This window comes from Apiospora hydei, assembly GCF_038363865.1.
Source record: "Apiospora hydei strain CBS 114990 chromosome Unknown utg000009l_segment0_segment0, whole genome shotgun sequence".
Classification (NCBI taxonomy): Eukaryota; Fungi; Ascomycota; class Sordariomycetes; order Amphisphaeriales; family Apiosporaceae; genus Apiospora; species Apiospora hydei.
Genome location: NW_027117368.1, coordinates 3,523,505 through 3,543,095, shown reverse-complemented (window position 1 = coordinate 3,543,095; position 19,591 = coordinate 3,523,505). Strand labels below are relative to the sequence as shown.

Sequence of the window (19,591 nt, the reverse complement as noted above, 5' to 3'; positions counted from 1 at the left end):
ACCCGTCGTCTTGGATGCCATTGGGAGTCAAAACCGTTGAGATAGGAGAGACAACTCCCGGATTTCTTAGTTCTATACCTGTACTGCCCTCGCGCGCGCTCATAGCTCCTACTCCCACTTGTACTCTTCTCTCTCTGTGTGTCTCTGTAGGCGAGACAGCAACACCAGTGAAACGAGACAAGAACCCCGCCATCCCAACCCCAGAAACCCCAGCCACGATGAACGTCGACCACCCCGGCCGCCGCATCCGGATGCCCTGGGAGCCCCGCACCGAGGTCAGGGTGCGCAGCGCGGCGTCGGGCTCGCTGGACGACGGGTCCACGGTGGCGTCGCACCCGCGGCACATCCCCATCCTCAGCCGCTGCCCCAAGAAGGTCAAGAACCACCTCGTCGCCATGCTGTCCGAGTTCGTCGGCACCTTCATGTTTCTCTTATTCGCCTTCGGCGGCACCAACGCCGTCAACACCGCCCCGACCAAGGGCGAGCCCCTCAACGCCAACCCGGCCAAGCTGCTGTACATCTCCCTGTGCTTCGGCATGAGCCTGATGGTGAATGCGGTACGTTATTTCGGGCTGTTTGCTTATTCCCATGTGGGCTCTCACTGACACTTTCATTAGTGGGTGTTCTTCCGTATAAGCGGTGGTCTGTTCAATCCCGCTGTCACACTAGGTAAGCTCCATCACCCCCTTCTCTGTCGGTGTATGTGCTGGATACTCACTGGAATCTCTCTGTGTAGGCATGATGCTAGTAGGAGCCTTGAATTACATCCGCGGCTCTCTCATCATCATCAGCCAGATCCTCGGCGGCATCGCCGCCTCGGGCGTCATCTACGGCCTGCTCCCGGGGCCCCTGAACATCCGGACGGAGCTCGGCGGCGGCACGACCGTCGTTCAAGGCCTCTTCATTGAGATGTTCCTGACCGCCGAGCTCGTCTTCGCCATCTTCATGCTGGCGGCCGAGAAACACAAGGCCACATACATCGCCCCCGTGGGCATCGGTATCAGCCTCTTCATTGCCGAGCTGTTGTGGGTTTTCACTCTCTATTTCTATCTTTCTATCCCCTTGATTCTCGTGATATCCGATTTGAAGCTGACCAATGTGGTGATCAGGGGTGTATACTACACAGGCGGTAGCGTGAATCCTGCCAGGAGTTTCGGACCTTGTGTTGTTCTTGGGTCTTTTAGTCATTAGTAAGTTCCACGAGATCTGCCATCTTTATCTAATGGAGTCCTGACATACATTCTCTACAGTCACTGGATATATTGGGTTGGTCCCATACTTGGCAGTCTGCTAGCGTCGGCGTTCTATATTCTAGTCAAGGCACTGGAGTATGAGACTGTGAATCCAGACCAGGATGCAAAGCACTAGAGTATGAAACGATGAACCTGGACCAGGACAATGTACATAATTGAAGATCATGATAGCCATAGTAGACGACATTTGAAGAATCAGTACACATTTACACTTACATACCAGAGACGAATTCATTTATTCATCTAAAGGCGTTATGACAATTGGCCAGTAAAGAACATGTTACATCAGCTGTTTGTGTATGAAGCGAGTCTTGCTCGTCAAGTAGTCATACCGTTTGTGGTGGTGTCTGATGGTATTCAGAAGTACCCCTTTCTCTACCTACATTCCCGTGGCATATTGTCTTTCCGCCGATGTTCTTTGGCATAGCTGCAAGGAAAACTTGTGTCGCCAACCATTCGGTCACTCTCCTCCGTTGACTTCAGCGCGAGTTTTCAGTGCAATCTGGAGAATTGCTGGAACTTTCTCCGAGCTGGCGCGGCACGATGCTTGCGCTGCGACATGGCCCGAGAAGGCCTCAACCGGCTTGTTCCGTCTCCATCGATATTGTTGTGTTCTTGTTCGGTCGAATCTTTCTCCCTCATCGTGGCCTGCCAGCGCGTTAGGTCCTCGTCCAGGTAGGTGAAAGCTCTCTCGGTGAGTATCGGGTTGTCAGGGTCCCAGGGGTGTTTAGAAAGAGAGCGGTTCCAGTCCCTAACGAAAGGGAAAACTCTCTTGCGCTTAACGACCCCTTTCATCTGCAGTATAATGTCCTCAATATTTCGCATAATGTTAGGCAAATAATCTCGTCCAAGGTATCGTTTAAGCCGAAGGTCCATGGTCGACTTTAGTTCCCTCAGAGCAGTTGGGCTAGAGTGCGCAGTGCTGTGAAGTGTATACTTTCTTTTCGCGAATTCGACCGGTTCCATTACAGTCCTTCTGGAAAACCAGTACCGCAGTTCTAGATCGTAAACACTCATCGTCGATAGATATATACACCCCGTTACCAGTCCTTGGAGTTGTCGAGGCATGTGTTCAAGAAGTTGGCAACACTTGTGCCAGGATCCCTCACCACGAACAGTCTCGCCAGGAATCTTGGGGTACCACTTCTCGACGATCTTTTCAGCTTTTTCAAGATCTATGATCTGAATCTTGACTGAGTAGTGGTTTTGGGCTTCGCGTCGGGCTTCTCTATTGGTAGTGAACAGAGTCGAGGGGTAGTATCGGTACTCGTGGCCGGTAGGGGCTTCGCTTGCTAATGCATATGACCAAATTTCCAACCGAAGTTCGCAGGGGAGTTGAGGGAAGTATTGAAATGACATCAACGGTAGCGACGTCTGTGTGCTGGAGTGAGTCGAATTGGTCATTGTGTATCTCGTCTCTACTGGATATCATGGCTTAGTACCGAACGAATAAAACCAAAGCTGTGTGGGTGATTAGAATGGACGGATTTTATATCGTTAGCAGGGACAGTGCTAAAGGCAAGAAGATCTGAGCATGAGGAGACAAGGAAAACTTCGAGGCTGTCTTAGGCACCGATGCTAAGCAGCAAGGCCTTCCTGATAAGACAGACACCTATGGGCGTGTAGGGTCTCATACGCAGGATGACTGTCCGTAAACGCCCAGGCAACCATAGACACCTACACGCAGATAGGGATGCCTTGAGTGAAAATCGAGGCTAATACCATAAGCTCATAAGATATCACGCCTAGCAATCCATCTAAAATCCCGTCATAATCTGAAGGTTGTACGACACTTTGGTTCCGTCCAAAGTGGTTCGTCCCCAGCATCAGACCCAGGGATCAAAACGCCCTTGGGTCCTTCTTGCCTGGGATCATAACTTCATTTTTTGGCGTTTGCTAGGGCTTCCGTCATCTTCATCCTCAGCGTCATCATCCGAGTCCATCCCATGTTTGCCCCCATCCGCATCGCCACCATCTTCCTCCTCGTCGTCCTCTCCCTCTCCCTCTCCCTCTCCCTCTCCCTCTCCCTCCCTCTTCTTATTCTTTTTCTTCTTGTTCTTCCTCCTCCTTCTCCTCCTTTTCCTCCTCCTCAGGACTAGGCGACCTCGGCGCCCCCCGCCCCCTCAGTCCGAAGCTCGCCCCGCACCTCCTTGTACGTATCCAGCGCCTCCTGCAGCGCCTCCAACCCCTCATGCACGTCGACGAGGAGCGGGTGCCTGCTCTCGTGCATATTCAGCGGCGGTCTCCCGGCCTTCCGCCCCCTCGGGCCCCCGTCGTCGTCCGACGGCGGCTCGTCCGCGTCGAGCCGCGATCCCTCGCGCTCGCAGAGGAGGACCAGCGACCCGAGCAGCTCCTGGGCGTTCCGGCCGAAGCCGCGCGTCACCTGGTCCGGGTCGATCTGCTCCAGGTACCGGTCGTCGAACCGGTCCCGGTCCTCAAAGGGCGGCGCCGCCAGCGCCGACGACGCCGCGCCGTAGCCCGTGTCCACGAGTGTCGGGGCGCCCCAGATGAGGCGCTGGTACTCGTAGGGCGCGGCGAAGCGCTCGTAGACGCCCAGGCCGACGAGGGCGCGGTGCCGCTTGACGCCCAGGGTCGTCGTGTGGTCGCATAGGTACGGCTGCAGGCGCTTCGGCCTGGTCCACGACATGTCCAGGTCGCTGTAGCGGGCGTTATCGGCCAGCCGGCTGCGCCACGCGACCTGGGCTCGGGCCAGGGGCAGCATCGTGTCGACGACCCAGGACATGGCCGGCAGGTCGTCGTACCCGTGCGACCCATCTAGTCGCTCCTCGTCCACCTGAATGGCCTCGCCATCCCGGGCCCATTCTAAAGTTTCTAGCACATTAATCAGCTCCCCCGAATAGTGCGGCCCAGCCTCCCCGTTCACGCCATCGAAAGCGGTCGTCTGGTTGCACTGCCGCATGCGGTATTCGTCGATAAAGAGCTTGTCCAAATCGCCTTCAGGAACATGCGCCACGGCCAGCCTTCGCAGAGTACTGCTCAGGCCATCGACGTCCTGCCAGGCATCGACCGGCCAGGCATCAAAGACGCCACGCCTCATGTGACGGCGGGGGTCTCCTTGGATGTACGACTCGCCAAAGTCGCCCACGACGATGTCGGGGAAGGCGTTGCTGCGCTCGCCGTTTGGCTTGCGGCCCCTTCGCGGGGGCGGATAGTGTACCCAGATGTTGTTCGCATAGAGATCGCGGTGCGTGACCCTACGCCAGTTTAGCTGGTTGGCGCTGGCGTCGGCCCCCGGGGTCGTCCATAGTGTATCCAGGCCAGGGCCTCGCCTAGCTGCTCGGCTACGAGCCAGATGAAGTGTTCAGGCACACGTCTGCCCTTTTCCATGTGTATATTCTCTATGTCATCCAATGCGCCCCCATTGTAGTACCTGGATCATCGATGGTTTATGAGCATATGTTACGAGTGGAACGAGGGTGTTGGTACGTACTTGAAATAAAGGGACCAAACTGGACTTTCTGCAGTGCCTAGCTTTTGCCAATGGACTATCTCGGGGAAATAAGACTCTAGCGGGAGGTTGACAGAGTAGTCATTGTTGTTCCCGGCATCAGAATCTTCCGATTCCGAACCACCATCATCATCTTCGTCTTCTTCCTCCCCTCTTCCTCCTCCTCCTCCTCCTCCTCTTCCTCTTCCTCTCCATTTTCGTCGTCGTCGTCCTCCTCTTCATCTTCGTCAACGTCGTCTTCGTCCGTCCCATCCTCATCATCCACAGGCTCGCCCAACAAATCAACCATGCCCGTGGCTACTGTCGAGGTCTTGATCTCCGCCGGACGGGGGCCTTTGTACTTCACGTCTCGCTCCAGAATCTTATTGACGTACAACTTTCCCGTCCCGATGGACTGTAGCAAGAATATGTCCGCTTTGAACATTTTGACGAGCAGGAACCCGTCCCTCTGAATCCGGTTGTCCATGCTCCATTCATTATCCGGGCCGGGGTTGAAATAGGGTATCTTGACGCCGTAATCGCCATATGGCATCCTCTCTGGTTGAGCCATGGTGCTTTTACTGTTGTTGGAGTCTGATTGTACTATAAGTCGAGAGCTCTGAGTTTACTGCCGACTCGAACTATCTACAGAGTATATACACTTAGGGAATATGGTTCTTCTACACCAGACGCAAGAGAGACTCGACCATCACGTTCTGTGTATGGTGAGACAAAGAGCCAGGAACCTTGTGGGCGCAACGGATGCAGCATGGTGTCCGACAACAAAGCGAAGTAAGGAGGCAATCCATCGTCTCTTGAAGACCGGCAGACAAGGGATTGACAACCATGATGCTCTGGTAACGTTGGTAAATTGACAGCGAGAATAATGTATGGGTTTCATTTATACATAAAGAGTAAGTAACATATTCGACATGCGTTTAGATGGAAGACAGCAAGGTTATTTTAAGCAACACCTTTTGTCTGTCGAGATTCCTTCAAAGACTTGGTAACGACAGATTAATAGCCATGATCTTTCGCAATTGTCGAATCCGCTGCTTTACACGGTTTGGCCATGACCCAAGGCATCACCAGTTTAGGAAGACCCTCCTTTAGCTGCAGCTGTTGTCGCTGTCGAATCATGCATCAGCCAATGAGAACCATAATGCCCCTACACGACGGATAGTTGATAACAATAATCAATTGATACATTATGCTAACTCCTTGCTTGCCTGGTAGCAACCGGTCTACCCACCGTGCTGTCTATCGAAACTCCTGTTCCGCCAAGCCGCCATGCACAAAGCCACCCCCAACATTGCATGCTGATACCACCTGGTTCAACAGTTCAGTACGAAACCACAGTCGTGATTGACCGGTTCAATAACCAAACTGACCGGTCTTTCTCCCTGTCTGCGTATATCCATTATCAAACACCTAACATGAGGAGCGGCAGCCCACTGTGAAATCAGCAGGCCCCTGTAGAGCCTTCTTTCTATCGCAGACGTAGCTTTCACCGGTCCGCCTCCTCTGTAGCTTGACTGACGAGCCGCCAAAGAATACCCTAAAGGTTCTTCTTCGCCTTCTCCGCCAGGGCCGGCAACGACGTCTTCTTGCCGCTGCCGCTACTCTGCGACTGCCGCCTCTTAATCTCGGCGCGGATCTCTTCAAAGGCTTCATTAGTTTCCTTGGTCATATCCTCGCTGAGTCCCGGGCCGACGAGCGGCGGTCTCCTCTCGCGGCCGCCCGCGGTGATGCTGCTGAGACTGTCGGAGCTGACGCTACGGGCCATCTTAACGCCGGCGTCGCGTGTCCGGCGCTCGAGCTTGGCGCGCAGCCACTGCTTGCCCGGCGAGTGGAAGAAGCCGAAGCTGCTGAACGTGATAAAGGCGGCGTAGAAGTAGACGCGCGACCAAACCTTGATCGAGTCATCGAACCGGAGAATCACGAAGGGAGCCGTGACGAAGCAGAAGATGAGCTGCGTCGCGAAATACGACGCGATATCGTAGTACCGCTTCGAGGGCAATGGGTTCTGAGAGACGGGGTCAAGGAAGAACGGACGAAGGTACCGGCGGGCGTCTATAGTTCAATGGTTAGCCCTACAGCTTTCATAACATAACACGTAAGTATTGGAGGTGCATACTCTTGGCAGCAGTCTGGACGAAGCTCGCAAGCACAAATGTCAGGTAATAACCTGGGTAGAATCCATGCCAGAAAGCACTCGTCGTGAAAGTCGCCAGGCTCGCACGGAATCCGGGCTTCTTGTTGCGAGGCGTGACGCGCAAGTAGATGTAGTAGCGGAGCCACTTGTTGGTGCCCATATTCCAGTTCTCGAGGTAGGCGCGGCTGTTCTGCGCCGACTCGACGCCCCAGGGGTTGATGTTCTGCAGGCGGTCCCAGCTGACTCGGCCAGTCGTGGGGTCGATGCCCTTGTAGCCCAGACCAGCCAAGATGCAGGCGCCTTCCGTCAAGGTCCACACGCCGTAGTACTTGAGTCGCGCAGTAACGCCAACCATGTGCAAGTAGAAGATTCGGTGCAAAATTGAGTAGCTCATGAAGCCATCGGCGAGCATAAACTTCCAGTCAAACCAGGAGCTGAACTTGACAAAAGCGCCGATCCAGAGGAGACCTCCAGCCGCCTTCCACATGGCAGGCGTGGCACTTCGCGGAATCTTGCGCTTCTTTCGCGTGGGGGGTCGCTTAGCAGGATCGACATGCGAGGGCACATCGAACATGGTGCAGTCGACCCAGCGCTTGTACTCGTTGTAGTCGAACGGGGGACCGGCCATGAAGGACGGGAAGAACAGGACGAAGCCGGCGTAGTCAAGCAGGCTCGGCAGCTGGACGATCCTCCTGTCCTTCTGGAAGTCGGAGAGCTGGTCCTCGGGTAGGGTTCCGTCGGCCACGTTCCAGCAGAAGGCGCTCAGCTTCATGACCATGACCATCTGGGCGCCAGTGATATCGACGTCGGCAGGGTTGTTGGCGAACTGGCGTCGGAGCTGGTTCACGGCCGTGTGGCCCATCAGAAAGACGAAGCCCATCCATGGCATGTAGGGACTACCGCGCAGGAAGTAGGCGAGGGCGTAGGTGACGGCGGCGGACAACAAGATGTGCCAGAGGCCATCCCAGAGGTCGAAGAGGCCGACCAGGTAGAATATGCAAACACTGAACCAACCAGTGTTAGTTTCTCTTTCTTAGAATAGAGCGCTCTTCCAAATTGTTGGGCCACCCACCTGATGCTGTATATGTTCTTGTATGCCGGTCGTGCGTCGGGGACCCGTTTGAGAATACCGGCGAGCGGATACGAGAGGAGGAAGGAGAAGATGAGCTTGACTAGAGGCGCAGTTAGAGGGGCCGGCGCAATCAACCAATGCATGGTGAACAGATGTTGTCGTTCGCCGTGGGCAAAGAGAGGAGGGCTTGGTCTGTCGGGTCTGGTTGGTACATACGCTCATCGGGGGAGGCTCCCACCACACCGGCGAGGGCTTCGAAAGCTATATAGTCGGTTGCACATATTAACTTCAAGAACACGACAACAAGCACGGGAGAATAAGGGGTGATTGTGTGCAGCACCTACGCTTGTTGATATAGGGCAACATCTTGGTTTCTGCGCAACGCGGGTTGCCGACGTGTTACATCCAAGCCGAACAATGGTAGGCCCCAAGGCGGGGGTGAATCGCATATAAAGCAGAGCAGAAGCCGTCGCCGGGTCAGAGCAAAGGCAAAGCGAGTAAGGGAGGGCGGAGAGAAGGTTTTGGATGCGACACTGTTAAGACATAATTGGAAAGGCTTTATGGATTATCATGGACCAGGCCGACAAGAACTCTTTTTGACGTTTGTCCTACGCGGAAGGGTTTTTGGCAGAAAAACCAGGAGAGAAGTCGCGGGTAGCGGGCCCCGAATCGGTTTTGTTGAGCTGAAGCCCAGAAAGTTGCCAATGACGACCCTGAGGCTCTGTGATGTCACCTGGGCCTGGGCGGGCAAGACAGGGAAATGGGCAAATGCGAAAAACGATGGATTGATGGCATGTGGCCCCAATGGCGTGCCGCCATTAGTGGCCCGCCCTAGCCAGTTCAGCGCAACCTTGATCCCATTGATAGGTGTCCAAGCAGCAAAAGACGAACCCTGTCCACAGCCGTTCAATTGATGGAAAGAAACAATTAGGTAGCATGGCAATCTGATCATCTGATAAACCAGGTAAGTAGCCTTCAAATCGAAAGCGAATAACCTATGCTGCTAACCAGGCAAGTTTGGGGAAGCTGGTGTAACCGCCACGTCGTTACTAGCACCTGCAGTACTTACGGCTACTGCTACTGCTACCGATACTGCAGCAGGGCATTCCCCGTGTCCGCCGCAGGCCTGGTTTGCTGACATGGGACCAACACACCATGGCTGACCAACATGCCACATGGACATTGTCGCGTCGCATTGTCACATCTCAACAGAAACACGAAAACAACCAAATGTAATCTGTCTCAGGCTCATCACAAATGCACCCTATCCGGCTGATAGATAGCAGGAGATCGACCGCAACATTGGAAAAAAGGATTACTTTGTTCTATTATGACCCTCTAAGGCTGCCTGTAGCGGAAATTTCAATAGAAAGGTATCACTTCCATGACACCCATGCAACCCTGATATGCAGCATACACCGTTTCCTTCCTGCCTGCTGTTGCGACAATAACCTATCATTTGCTGTACCTTGTCATTGCCTCGTCGTAGAGTTTCGAGTTTTGCCTGTGTAGTCATCTGCCCGGGGCAAGACACTCAACACTCGTCGTAATGCGCCGTCCCATGTATAAAAACGATTCGCGACCATACGCGCCCCACGTGTTCCAGTCCCTTCCTTTGCGAAAAAAAGTAGCCTATGCCAAAGTGGCCTGGCCTGTCCGGTGGCGGCAGTGGAAGATAGGTTGGAAGATCAAGTATTATACATCTAATGTAATGCGGCAAATAAGGACGGGGGGTTGCAACAGCCGTCTTGCAGATCTTGTTAGCCCCCGCCGAGAATGGGAAAGACGCTCTGTCGTGGACTTCGTAGCTGTGGGTTTTTCTTTTGTCGGTAACCAAGCTTTAGGAGTTGGCATCGCGGTTGCTCTGGGAGCTGGCACTCATCGTAGGCTGCGAAATGGGCAGCGAGTTCTTGGCGACCTCGGACTGGCGCACCTTGGCCCAGGCGTAGACGATACCACTGACGAAACCAATGAAGATGGCCGACACACCACCAAGCGTGACGGGGGCGGCGAAGAAGATGAAGCCGCTAATGGCAATGGGGAGCTTGTTGAGGGCGCCGACCATCGAGTAGGTGGTGGAGGACGTGCATCGGATGCACCAGGCGGAGCAGTACGAGATGAAGATGGCACCCATTCCAGAGTAGATCATGCCAATCAGGATACTGTTACGCGTCTCGGGAGGGAAGTTCTTGGCGAAGTTCTCGCTGGACCAATCCTCGGCGACAAGAGAGGCGACAATAAGGACAGGGATGGTGAGCAGATTGTTGTAGAACATGGCTATATCGAGTTGTTAGCAAAATTCCTACCACGTCGCCGTCTTGTTCGGCATGATTAAAGGGGTGTACGTACTGTCCCAATCCTTGAAGTTCATGCTCTTGATGACCTTGCGCATGCCCAGGACGTAGGAAGCGGTGCAGAACACGTTCAGACCCATCCAGGCATATCCGGCGTTCAGGGTAGCCAGAGCAGCAGCGGCCTCGGCGGTCTGGCTGGCATGGGCGGTATCGGCCCAGGCGGCGATGACGGAGCTCAGCACCATAAGACCGAAGGACAGAAGGGCCAGAGGGGTGACGCTGCCTCCGAACCAGAGCACCTCACCGTAGGCGATGACGATGATGGTCAAGTTCTTGAAGATGGTGTAGACGGGGACCGAGAGATACTGGAGAGACTTGATACTGGTGTAGATCATACCGACGAGGAGAAGCGAGATGGGGAACCAGCGCTTGCCCTTGTTGGTGTCGAAGGGGGCCAGGTTCTTGATCAGGCCAGCTTGCCGGCAGCCTTCGATGGTTGCGATACAGACAATTGACTACACGAAACGTTCCATGGTCAGCGGGCAGTTCAGTTTGCAGCATTTTGCAGTCGGGGCTATAAATAAGTGCTGCGGGCGTGTTGCATAATGAGTATGCTTACCTGAACGGCGAGGTAGAAGAAGTTCATGTTCCACTCGGTGCCGGACACGACATATTTGTTGACGACAGTCATGCTGATGGAGGACAAGCAGTAGGCCAGGACGGAGACGGGCGGGCTGTTCTCGAAGCGACCGATGGTCTGCATCAGGGCCTTGGGAGGAGCAGCGGCGCGCGCCGGTCGCGTGGGGATGAAGGGCTCCTTCTCGCTGCCAAAGGGCGATCGAGGGCTCCGGGCAGAGTCCATGTTGACCACGTAATCTTCATTCTTCTTGTCCGACATGTTTGCGACGATTGGGGGGGCTGAGGATCTCCGGATGGGTAGAGATTCTTGAGTGGAATAAACGAGTGTGAAGTGTCGCAAGAGAGGGTCGAAGCAAGAAAGAAGGGATCGAGTAGGCGACAGAAAGTCGAGGGAGGCGAAATGTCGATCACAAGGCGGGATGAAGAAAAGGGAAAGCTGGTTTCCTTTTTTCAGGTCTGGGATGGAAATTGATGAATTGCAGGTAGTCAGTCAGCCTGGGCGTGTTGGGCGACTGGGTCAATAGGAGCTGGGCAATTAAAGGGGGAACGGGCTAAAAGCGACTGGGCGCAGGGTTGCTTTTGCAGGCCAGACGAATCCGAAAGTCTTCTCTAGGCTGCTAACATTGAAGATAGAGAAGTAGAAGGGACAGCCAGCAGTGGACCCCGACAGCCAGACAGCTGCCAGCCCTTGACGGGAGGAAAACCCCCAGGGCGAGAGGGCCCAACTCCAAGGGCCCAAGCAGAGCCGGCGCCGGAACGCGCGTTGCTGTCTGAATCAACCAATAGACACACCCAGACACTCTTTGGTAGATGTGCACTATCGTATGTACCGACTTCTTACGGAGTAGGCAGGTTCTTAGATAACGATCTGGGCCTAGCAATACTGTACGGGTTTCCTATTGACCCTGCCGGTCTTTTCTCTCAGCACGCGACGACTCGAGCTGTCAAGCGTGTCAGGCTGTGCGTGCTGCGTCTTGTCTTCCCTAGACCGCCGCAATCATTCCCCCATCGGCTGGTAGAGTTTCGTGCAAGCACACGTAGAATCAGATGAACTTTTCTCACTTGCTGCAACAGGCCATTGCTTGTCGGCAAACATTGTTGCAAAACAACAAAATCCCGGGGCATCTTCATAACTTCCCAGTCTGCCAGTCCTTTGGTAGGGATACACCGACTCATTGGAACTTTTTGCCCTCTCTCTCCCAAGGTTGGCTTCACTGGGATGGACTTTTTTGACGTTCGAGAATTGGACGGTGCTATGCCCTGAACAGGCTTAAGCAGCGCCTGGCCCATGCGCCCGCCAAGGACGGAGCGTAAAATTAGAAAGGCTTCTCTGCGCAAAACAACGCCCCCGAGACCAAGCAACCAAGGCACTCCGAGGGAACTCCATAGCATAAACCGCACAGATGAGCCTCGATCGAGCGCAAACGCCGCTATTGGCCAACCAGTCCGATTTGGACCAGATGCATCGCCTGTTCACTGCCACCCTCTGCCATGCACCTCCCGAGTCGCCGCGGGGGCTTAGCCTGCGGTCAAGCTTCTTTCTCATGGCTTTGCATCTCGCATCCATCTAGCCAGTCCAGTAAGACCGTTCAAATGCAAAAAGCCACGTACCATAGATGAACACATACACTGAAAAACACGTATGGCCAGTGAACGGATCGCTTATTCATCGTGGAACTTGGACATGGAAATCCAACTGGGAATCAATAAATGCCATATTAAAGCTATGCCAAATAATCGCTACACATGATTTCCTGCGTTCCCTCGTAGTTGTGCCTTGGTAGCCTAATAAATGGGACTCTCAAGTAATGACCATGATCTGATCCTGCGTCTCGCCGCCCGAGTCACCCGCCATTTCCTCGTCCTCGTCGCCTCCCTCGGTCTTGATCTCCGGCCCCTTCTCCTTATCTTGCTGCTGCTGTCCCTGTTCCTGTCCCTGTCCCGTCGCCGAACTGACACTGTCGCCCCGTCGTTGTTGACTGCCCGCCTCCGCCGCGGCAGCCGCAGCGGCCGCGGCCTCGAGGACCTCGGGCGGCGGCGCGTGGTGGAGGTGCTTCCAGTCCTCGAGCTCCTCGGTCACGCTGCGGAGCCGGTCGCGGATGCTCTCGATGGCGTAGCTGCCGAGCACGAGCCGGAGGGGCGGGTAGGCGCAGTGGCCCAGCTGCCAGACGAGCTCGGCGCACTTGACCGCGCTCGTCGGCTGCTTGTCGCCCAGCCACTGCACCATGCGCTTGGCGTGCAGCGCGGGGCTGGCCGGGTGCGCGTACGGCTCCGACGCCGGCTTGATCAGGAAGTGGCCCCACGTCGGCAGCGGCAGCGGCTGGCCTGCCCCCTCCTGGCCTGCTTCGTCAGCCGGCTCGTCACGGCGCACAAGCCCTGGTTCCACCAGCGTCGCCTTGACGCCGAAGCTGTCGATCTCGTACAGCATGGCCTCGATCAGGCCCTCAACCGCGTATTTGGTCGCGCAGTAGGGCCCCAGCCCGGGGACACCTAGGGCGCCGCTCGTCGAGCTGAAGATAAGGTAGCGGCCGCCGCGCTGCTCGCGGAAGTAGGGGAGCGAGGCCTGGATGATGTGCAGCGTGCCCATGAAGTTGGTCTCGAACTGGTTGCGGATCTCGTGGTCGTCCTGGTCCTCGCAGGCGCCGATGACGCCGTAGCCGCTGCAGTTGGCCACGACGTCGATGCGGCCGAAATGCTGCCGCGTGCGCGCGATAACCCGCGCCACGCTTTCGCGCGCCCGCACGTCGCAGAGGAGACCCAGGCTGTTGGGCCCCGGGTGCTGCTGTGCCATAGCCTCGGGCGTGGTCTCAAATGTGCGGCCGACGGCGGTGACAAGATCACCCCGCGACAGGGCACACTTCACCAGCGAACGGCCCATATGGCCGGTGCCGCCAAACACCTAAAATGAGACATCAACTTGTGAGTGGGATGCATCAACGACAAATGAGGTGAAAGTAGGCTGGATACTCACAATCCATACGAGCTGCCTCCTTGGGGTATTTGGCATGGGAGGGTCACAGCTGGCGGGTAGTAACAGTTTGGGCCGCGGGGGGAGCGATGCTACTACCTGGCGAAGTGTGAGCCACCTCGGATGAGCTCTTTGCATCCATCACCACATTTCAAGAACCGAAGTATGTATTCAATGACCAAGCTGTCCTATCATGCCTGTCAATTGTTCGAGAGCAATTATACTTGATTTCGTCGACTTCATTGGTGTGTTATGGGTGGAATCAATTAACATGGTCACGGAAACAAGACGTTCATCTAACGTTTGACCGAGCATTTGTTGATGGGCGCAAGTGACACTAGCCCCGCATGCCGCTTTCGTTCTTCAAGATTGGATTTAACCGGGATCAAATGGACAACCATGTCCATATTCGACTCTCTGAGAATACGAACCCCAGTATGAACTATATTCAAAACACACAGCCGTTAAATCTGTAACGAGGCCAGATAGAAGCAGAATATGAGATTGATAGTCTCAAAACCCCCTTTCTTTTCTACACACCACTACCATTTCCATCAGTAAATCCTCCGTTCACCTCTGCTCCCCAGATTTCATCATGATTATCTCATCTGCAAGTGAACATATTTCTCCATTATGACAAAGATGGCTTTCCATTCTGAGTGCTTTCCGAAAGGTTCGATATGAGTCTGCGGTATCTGAGATGCCGCAATGTCATGCAAGGAAAGTGTAAGCTGTGTTGGATTCAGTGATGCTGCTGCGCCCATTGTACACCATAAGAATAGTCTTCTAGTAGACCCCGATTCCCGTTCAGTCTGCTCTCAAGAGTCAGCAGAATCCACAAGGGCTCAGCAATGTCTTTTCGTCCGGCCTGACTTGCGGATTGAGTCGAACTTGCGCCAACCCAGCTGCAGCTGGTCTTCTTGGACTGGACTTTCGGGATCTCGCGCGGGATATCCTTCGCGGTCTTCCCGCACTCCTCGTCGGGGTTATATAGACATTTGACGAAGCAAGGCGATGATGGAGACGCGATAGATCTGTTGTAAAAAGCATTCGAGGGGTCGAGGTGTTTTAAGTCGGTCCTGCAGACTGCAATCCAACATGATTGGAAGGAAGCCGCATATGGCCATGGGCAAGCAGGGTATAGCCCTTCCTGTGCTAGATTCCTAGCAGGCCTTTATCAAAGAGCTTCAATGTATTCTGTGCCAGGTCTACGTTCCTTTCGATCAAGAGTTCAGGTTGCTGGAATATATATATTTGTCTAGTATTTCTTCTCATTTGTCTGGGAAAGGTGGTTTCCTAGATCTCTAAGCTTCTATATTCTCGAACAAGAAAGTAGGCTGACCAGGTACCGCCTGCTCAGCCACTTGGGACGTGATGTCCACCTCGCCACCGTTGAGGAGATCGGTTCCCTTCTTGGTATCCTCTGACACTTCAATCACGCTCACTGCTGCAAGACCAGCCGCCTTCTTCAGGGCAGGCACCATGAGCACCAAGGTCTTGCGCTCGTCGAATGCAAGTTGACGCTCCATCACTTCGCTAGCGGGCTCTCCGTCACGGAGTCGCTTCTTGAGGCGCTGAACGAACGGCATGGCATCCTTGATCTTGCCCAGCTTAGCGATGCGACCACTCAATTCCTTGTCTGTGCAAGTCTGCGAGTTGGTCTTGTCATCCCATGTCTCCTTCAGAATATCGATACACTGTGTTTGCCACTTGGGGAACGACTTTGTGGAGAAGATGGTGAGCTTCTTGGGCTTCTTGGGATCAAAGTTGGCCTGCTTGCCCTTGGCGAGCTTCTTGAGTTGTGCAGACTCGGCCGACGTCACGTTGGATTGTGTAGTAAGGACGTAGGCACGGGCTGCGCTAAGCTTGGGGTCGGCCGCCGGAACCTCAGGCCACCTCGCAAGCTGAATGGTCTTGGGCTCCTTGAGAACCTCCGTCCAGATGTACTCAGCCCAGTGAGGAGCGACAGGGGTGAGGGAAAGAGCCTGAAGTCGGATGTACTTCATGACCATGGCCTTGTTCATCGGGATACCGGCAGCACCACATGCGGCTCTGTAGACATCCTTGGCGTTTACGAAGTCGAAGAAGCAAGACTTCAGGGCAGCCTTGTAGTTCGTATCGTCGTAGCTCTGCTTGGCTTCAGTGATGAGTGCGTTCATCTCGTTGTCGAAGAGGGGATCGTCAAAGTCGTTCATTTCTGTCCGGAGCTCCTGGCTTTGAGCCATCTCCTCGCACCAGTCCTTGAGGGTGTGAAGTCGGAGACTATGGTGCACTTGAATTAGCTTTCATTCACCATGTTAGGCCACCAGCTTTGTTGCTTACATAGTGTTATCAGCGACATCCTCGACGAAGTTGGAGTCTTGGATAGTGTCACCAGCATCAGCAAGGGCGATTCTGGACGCATCCGCGCCATACTTCTTCACAACTAGAAGCATGTTAGTATATAATATCAGATGGGAAGATGGAACAACAAACCATCATCAAGCGTCATGAAGTTTCCGGTGCTCTTGGACATCTTCTCGCCGTTGAGTTGCAGATGACCGTTGGCTCGAACACCTCGAGGCCAGTACTCCTTGTCCAGGAGGGCGACATGGTTGTACAAGAAGAAAGTCAAGTGGTTGGGAATGAGATCTTTACCGCTGCCACGAAGATCCAACGGGTAGAAGTAGGAGAATTCACGGCGCATCGCCTCAAGGGTCTCCTTGGGAATCTTGGACTTCGCAAGGACCTCGTCGGTGAGCTCGGTGCGGCAAAGAATGTAATCCCAGACTTCGTCGATCATCTGCTCGGGCGCAATGTTGCCCTTGCCCTTCTCCCGGCCAAAGTTGTCGCTGTGGAGGTAGTGAGCAACGGTGTAGTAGGCCATGTATACCGTTGAGTCACTCAAACTCTCTACCAGGTACTCGGGCGCCCAAGGAAGGCGGGAGCCAAGGCCGTAAGTTCGTGCACACGCCCACTGCTTGAGCCAATCGAGAACGCCCGCAAAAGCATTGCGCGTGTCGTTCGAGTAAGTGTTGAGACCTTCCTTGACATGCTCAACGACCTGTTCGCGCCACGAGTCCTCACCATAATCGATGTAGTACTGCTCCATAAGCGCCACAGTGCACTCATCTCCACTTCTGCTGACAACCTTGTCTTCGGGTTCAGCGTACTCGAAGGCCAAGCCAGCATCAATGAGTTGTTGCCGCACCTTGGGCTTCGCGTCAGCTACCTTCGCGCCCTTAAAGTCTCCCACCAGCATGTGTCCCTGGTAGAAGCCCTCTTTGTAGGCGAGCTCTTTCGCCTCCTTCAGGGGCTTCGCGTCCTTGGGCGATGCGATCTTCAACTTCTTCACCAAGGCTTCGGCAATGAGATCAGAGGTGGGTGTCTGGATGATAGGCTTGATCTCGAGCTCAGCCCACTCCTTCTGAATGCCGTAGTACTCCGCCTTTTTGGCGAGGTCTTTAATCATGACGAAATCATCAGGAGAATCTGAAGGAACGCATGTAACCACGCCAGTTCCCTTGGTCTCAAGAATAGACTCCATCGGCAAGACTCGAACGCCATCCTTGTGGAAGCTCAAAGGTGCATCGACCAGGGATCCAATCAGGTCAGAGCCCAGGACGTCTGCTGCCTTCTCAACCGCACCTTCCTTGGCGAAGATCTCCTGGTAGGCCATGTTCTTAGCGGCTCTCTCTGTAATGATATAGTATTCGTTCTCGTTGGCCTTGTACAATCCATAGGTGATCTTGGGCGACACAAAGCAGGCCACCTGTCCGTACATAGTCTCTGCCCTGAGAGTAGCCGGGAGAAGGTAGATCTTGGCACTCTCTGGGACTTTGCTCTTCAGAGCCTGAGCCTTCTCGGCGAATTCGAGAACTCGCATCTTGATGCCGACATAGAGTTGGGGGTTAACACCCTCTCCTTCGCTTCGGTCGTGGTCCATGCAGGGCTGGCCGTCCTTGATGGAGTAGATAGTGTGTCGCTTTCCGAACTTGATTTTGCTCAGTTCTCGGAGGCGGTTCATCTGCCATCGGACGAAGCCGTCGAAGTAAGGGTTGGCATCGGTGGTGACGAATTGTCTCCTCCAGTCGATACGGCAGCCGAAGTTGGTAAGGTCGTGCTTGACCAGCGGGGGAAGTATTCGAGCCAGTAGGCAGGGTCTGCGAAGAGGTGAATCTGCTGGAGAGGAATTCCCATGGCCTGCATGATCTGGAATTGGTACTTCATCTTGACTGCCTTGGCATTGGCCTTGCCCTTCTTTGCTGTGAACTTGGTCACATCCTCCTTGTTTTTTCTTGGCAGGAGCGGCGACAGCCTCGACCACTGGCTCATCTTCCTCCTTGTAGTTCTCGAACTCTTTACCGAACTTCTCGACCTCCTTTACCAGCTTGTCTGCGCAAGCCTTGATGGGAAGACCGGTACAGTGGTATCCTTGCGGCCACAGGACGTTGAGGCCGTTCATGCGGGCATAGCCGACGTGGAACTCGACCTTGGTCCACGAAAAGGCGTGACCAACGTGAAGACGTCCGTTTGTGTAGGGGAAAGCCACGGTCGCAAAGAACTTGGGGTACTTCTCTCGAAGCTCGGCCGGGGTGATGGAGTTGAGGGGGACGTCAGATGTCGAGGGAGCATCGGCATTGAAGAGACCAGCCTCCTCCCATTGTTGCTGGTACTTCTTCTCGATGGCAATCAGAGCATCTCGCTTCTCGGTTCCCTTGAGGTCCTTCAGGGTGGCATTCTGAAGGCCTTCGACGATCTTGTTTGCGTCCGCCATGTTTTCGTTGGGTGTTGATCGTGAGTACTAGGGACTGACTCCACTCGGAAGACGCATCGATCAAGGACTTTCTCGCAAGTCTAATATCGGCGCACACGTCTAGTATCCCAGGAAGAAAAAACTGGAAGCAAAGCGATGTGCCACTCGACTACACACTGGGTCCTCTGTGAGTCAATCGCTAAATCGCGGGGCACTAGGACCCGAGGGGTCAATTCTCAGAGCTTTGGTGGGGGAGCGGTGGAAACCGGCAGAACTGTATGGCATAAGTGACTTGGGTACATGTGTTACCCTTCCTTGGGATCACGATGATCAATATTGATACTTCCATCACTTTAGGTATTCTAACCTCTGGGAGATTCTGTTACTCAGATTATCCAGCTTGTTTCTATATACGCCGCAATGAATGTGGTAGCTATCAGATCATGGTCCCCGCAGCTCCCGTGAGCCAGCAATGATGCATGGCTTGGAGGGTTCCCGTGGGTAGCAGCGCAGCGCACTTCGGCTCAACATGGGATATCGATTGTTGATGATTTTGCTTCCCGTCCGAAAGGACCGGCCAGCCGTTTCTCAACGGTCTGCGATGCACCTTCCCTGCGTCCTCGGTCTTCGGCCCGTCACTTGGCGCACGCTACCTGGGTCCGTACCTTTATGAGGCGGTAAGAAATCAAAAGAAATAAGTAGTTCGGTGTTGAACGACTCCAGAAACCAGAGACCAGTATGCATCACTATGCGACCTAGCAAAACCAATCAAATAGGATGAGACATCTTTGCTTGAACAACCCAACCGACTAGGTTGCGCTTGTTTTATTACTTCTTCTCAAAGCTCTGGTTCATGTTTCATGGGCAAGTACAAGCCCAGATAAGCATGGAGCTCGCAACGATCTAGAACCCACAAGCTTGACATCGTTGGCCGAGTCTTCAGCAGATGTAACCCCCAACGCCTTCGCAAAAACCTTCCTTACAATTGTACACGGTAAAAGCAATCCGAACTCCGCCGCCTGCTTGG

General features: G+C 54.3%; 7 protein-coding genes across 7 annotated transcripts; 1 reads left to right on the top strand and 6 right to left on the bottom strand.

The window, feature by feature from the left end:
• Positions 1-218: 218 nt before the first annotated feature.
• Positions 219-1,368, top strand: PG997_012870 (uncharacterized protein; the record flags this gene model as incomplete). Its single annotated transcript, XM_066817184.1, has 4 exons — positions 219-557; positions 618-669; positions 737-1,190; positions 1,251-1,368. The coding sequence occupies 4 exons, from the start codon at positions 219-221 to the stop codon at positions 1,366-1,368; spliced, it is 963 nt and encodes a 320-aa protein (XP_066662876.1).
• A 377-nt stretch (positions 1,369-1,745) lies between these two features.
• PG997_012869 (uncharacterized protein) lies at positions 1,746-2,657 on the bottom strand (the record flags this gene model as incomplete). The annotated part of the gene is made up of 1 exon (XM_066817183.1): positions 1,746-2,657. The coding sequence occupies one exon, from the start codon at positions 2,655-2,657 to the stop codon at positions 1,746-1,748; it is 912 nt and encodes a 303-aa protein (XP_066662875.1).
• Positions 2,658-3,348: 691 nt separating this feature from the next.
• PG997_012868 (uncharacterized protein) lies at positions 3,349-5,272 on the bottom strand (the record flags this gene model as incomplete). Its single annotated transcript, XM_066817182.1, has 2 exons — positions 3,349-4,555; positions 4,797-5,272. 2 exons carry the CDS (start codon positions 5,270-5,272, stop codon positions 3,349-3,351), a joined length of 1,683 nt encoding a protein of 560 aa, XP_066662874.1.
• Positions 5,273-6,259: 987 nt separating this feature from the next.
• On the bottom strand, positions 6,260-8,294 carry PG997_012867 (Lysophospholipid acyltransferase; the record flags this gene model as incomplete). Its single annotated transcript, XM_066817181.1, has 5 exons — positions 6,260-6,774; positions 6,839-7,860; positions 7,929-8,028; positions 8,145-8,189; positions 8,273-8,294. 5 exons carry the CDS (start codon positions 8,292-8,294, stop codon positions 6,260-6,262), a joined length of 1,704 nt encoding a protein of 567 aa, XP_066662873.1.
• A 1,474-nt stretch (positions 8,295-9,768) lies between these two features.
• On the bottom strand, positions 9,769-11,120 carry PG997_012866 (gdp-mannose transporter; the record flags this gene model as incomplete). The annotated part of the gene is made up of 3 exons (XM_066817180.1): positions 9,769-10,205; positions 10,278-10,737; positions 10,842-11,120. 3 exons carry the CDS (start codon positions 11,118-11,120, stop codon positions 9,769-9,771), a joined length of 1,176 nt encoding a protein of 391 aa, XP_066662872.1.
• A 1,542-nt stretch (positions 11,121-12,662) lies between these two features.
• On the bottom strand, positions 12,663-13,868 carry PG997_012865 (Oxidoreductase BOA17; the record flags this gene model as incomplete). Its single annotated transcript, XM_066817179.1, has 2 exons — positions 12,663-13,760; positions 13,833-13,868. The coding sequence occupies 2 exons, from the start codon at positions 13,866-13,868 to the stop codon at positions 12,663-12,665; spliced, it is 1,134 nt and encodes a 377-aa protein (XP_066662871.1).
• A 1,265-nt stretch (positions 13,869-15,133) lies between these two features.
• Positions 15,134-18,585, bottom strand: PG997_012864 (uncharacterized protein; the record flags this gene model as incomplete). The annotated part of the gene is made up of 3 exons (XM_066817178.1): positions 15,134-16,091; positions 16,152-16,254; positions 16,305-18,585. 3 exons carry the CDS (start codon positions 18,583-18,585, stop codon positions 15,134-15,136), a joined length of 3,342 nt encoding a protein of 1,113 aa, XP_066662870.1.
• Between the last annotated feature and the right edge of the window lie 1,006 nt (positions 18,586-19,591).